Below are 2248 nucleotides of genomic sequence, written 5' to 3' on the forward strand. Positions count from 1 at the left end.
GGGGCGGGCGCCGGGCCTGTGGCCGGAGGACGGGACGCCCGACACCGGGAGCTTGGGGAGCACGGCTGACAGCGAGGCCGCGCCCCCACCGAGGAGGGCCCTGGGCCCAAGCCCACCTGCAGCTCAGGGCCCGGAGGACGAGGGTCCACCCGCAGTGGTCCCCATTTGCATGTCCTCTGGCAGAGGAGGTGCCTAAGGGCTCAGATCCGGGCTTTAGTAGGGCAGGGCTGGGGGAGGGGGGAGGGGAGGGCAGAGCGGGCATCTGGGGCCCCCGAGCAGGGGCAGCCACAGCCCCTCCTCGCTCACAGCGGGCAGCTCTCAGCCCTGGTGTGGGGCAGGACCCCGCGGTGAGGACTGGGCGGGACCTCCGCTCCCCAAGCCCCTGCTCACACTGCCTGCCCCGCAGTGTGGACCTGGTCCACGCCCAGATCCACGTGGCCGAGGGCCGCAGCCTGCCCGACCTGGGCCTGCGGCAGGAGAACATCAGCATCAACGGCTGCGCCATCCAGTGCCGGGTCACCACCGAGGACCCCGCCCGCAGCTTCCAGCCGGACACCGGCCGCATCGAGGTAGGTGCAGAGGGCCCCCGGGGTCTCCGCCAGCCCCGCGGGGGCTCAGCGGGGGGCCAGGGCCCATCCAGGCGAGGGCAGAGCGTGGTGCGACCAGCCTCGTGCCGGGGGGGTGGGGGGGGCTCATCCGTGAGCCGGTGGACAGGGGCGCGCTGCTGGGGGCCTCAGCCGCCTCAGGTCAGAGGGAGGGTGCTGGCAGGCAGGCCTGAAGGGGCACCCAGGATCGGCCAATGGCCCAGTGACGGGGCCCAGGGGCCCATCAGTGAGGAGCGTGGGAGGTGGGGAGGCCTGGAGGAGAGCCAGGGGCCACTCAGGGCTGCCAGGGCCGAGGGCAGTGGGGAGCAACCGGGGCAAGCCCCCCTCAGGGTCCTGTGTCTCCCCTGAGTTTTCCTGGACCTCTGTCTCTTCTCAGCCACGGCGCCCCAAGGCCATCGCTCTCCCTTGCGCCATCCGGCCTAGTGCCTGGCCTGTCCCCGCGGGGGGGGGGGGGGGGAACCCCTGCCCTGACCCTGAGGGCGTGGCCACCGCCCTGCGGCCTCCCATCTGCCTGAGCCCTGAAGAGGGGCGAGTGCTGAGACTCGGGGCTCCTGCTGCCAGTGACTGGGCGGGGCGGGGTGGGGGCTTGGGCAGCCAGCAGACTCGGATCCCGTTTCTGGAACATGCCAGGCCGCTCCCCACCCGCAGCCTCTGAGCCTGGCCCAGCGCTCGCCCTGAAATGCTTTCCGAGCTCCTTTCTACCGAGCGCGGTCCGTGCCCTTGGAAGCGGAACGCAGCGGGACGTCCCCAGCCCCTCCGGCCCTCCTGCTCCCCGCTGGGCCTCCAGTTGGTGCTCGGCACTCCCAGGACACCCGGCCAGCCCGTGGCTGCCCCGTCCGTGGGGGCCCCGCCCGTCCCCAGAGGTTGCCCTGCACTGTGCCCGCGGCTGCCCCGCCCGGAGCATCACCCCTCCCTGTGCCTGCTTCTCCCTTCGCCCCTCCGGAGAGGAGAGACCGCAGGGCAGCAGGCCTCCCCCTCGCCTGCGGCCTCTGCCTCGCAGCTGCCTGGCATCCCCATGACAGCCGACGGCCGCGGCTGTCTCTCCCCGTCCGCGGGGCCCGTCCGCGGCGCGGGCCAGCAGGCCTGCAGCAGGCGCACCGTGGTCTGCCTGCAGAAAGTGAGCGGGCAGGCGAGCGGAGCCGGGCCGGAGAGCGGGGGTGCAGGCGTTGGGCGTGAGCAGGTCCTGGCCGCCGGGCCCCTGTGCCCGCCACCCCATCAGCCCGAGCACTGGACGTGAGCCCTCGGGCCGGCAGCATCTCCAGGGTGCTCCCTGACCCATCCCCACCAGCTCCCCGGGGAGGAAGAGCCGTGACTGGACGGCGCTTCCCAGGCTGCACCCTGGGTGGGGCCGGCAGGAGCGGGGCTTCGCCGGCCCCGCGCCCGGCTGACCGCTGGCCCTTGCAGGTGTTCCGGAGTGGGGAGGGCATGGGCATCCGCCTGGACAACGCCTCCGCCTTCCAAGGGGCCGTCATCTCGCCGCACTACGACTCCCTGCTGGTCAAGGTCATCGCGCACGGCAAGGACCACCCCGCGGCCGCCACCAAGATGAGCAGGGCCCTGGCCGAGTTCCGGGTCCGGGGCGTGAAGGTGAGAGCGCCGGCGCTGGGGCCCCCCACTCGCTGCTCCCGCTGCCGGCCAGCTGG

The 2248-nt window shown here is 73.6% G+C and overlaps 1 protein-coding gene across 1 annotated transcript in view; it reads left to right on the top strand.

Annotated features, from left to right (window-relative positions):
* The window catches only part of PC (pyruvate carboxylase), a 64830-nt gene that overhangs the window by 49142 nt on the left and 13440 nt on the right, over positions 1-2248 (top strand). The window contains exons 10-11 of the mRNA XM_004682580.2: positions 407-569; positions 2010-2192. Of these exons, the coding sequence (XP_004682637.1) occupies positions 407-569; positions 2010-2192 (346 nt within the window). The remainder of the gene's footprint in view (positions 1-406; positions 570-2009; positions 2193-2248) is intronic.

This window comes from Condylura cristata, unplaced genomic scaffold (assembly GCF_000260355.1).
Source record: "Condylura cristata isolate star-nosed mole 26May11 unplaced genomic scaffold, ConCri1.0 scaffold00015, whole genome shotgun sequence".
NCBI classification, from domain to species: Eukaryota; Metazoa; Chordata; class Mammalia; order Eulipotyphla; family Talpidae; genus Condylura; species Condylura cristata.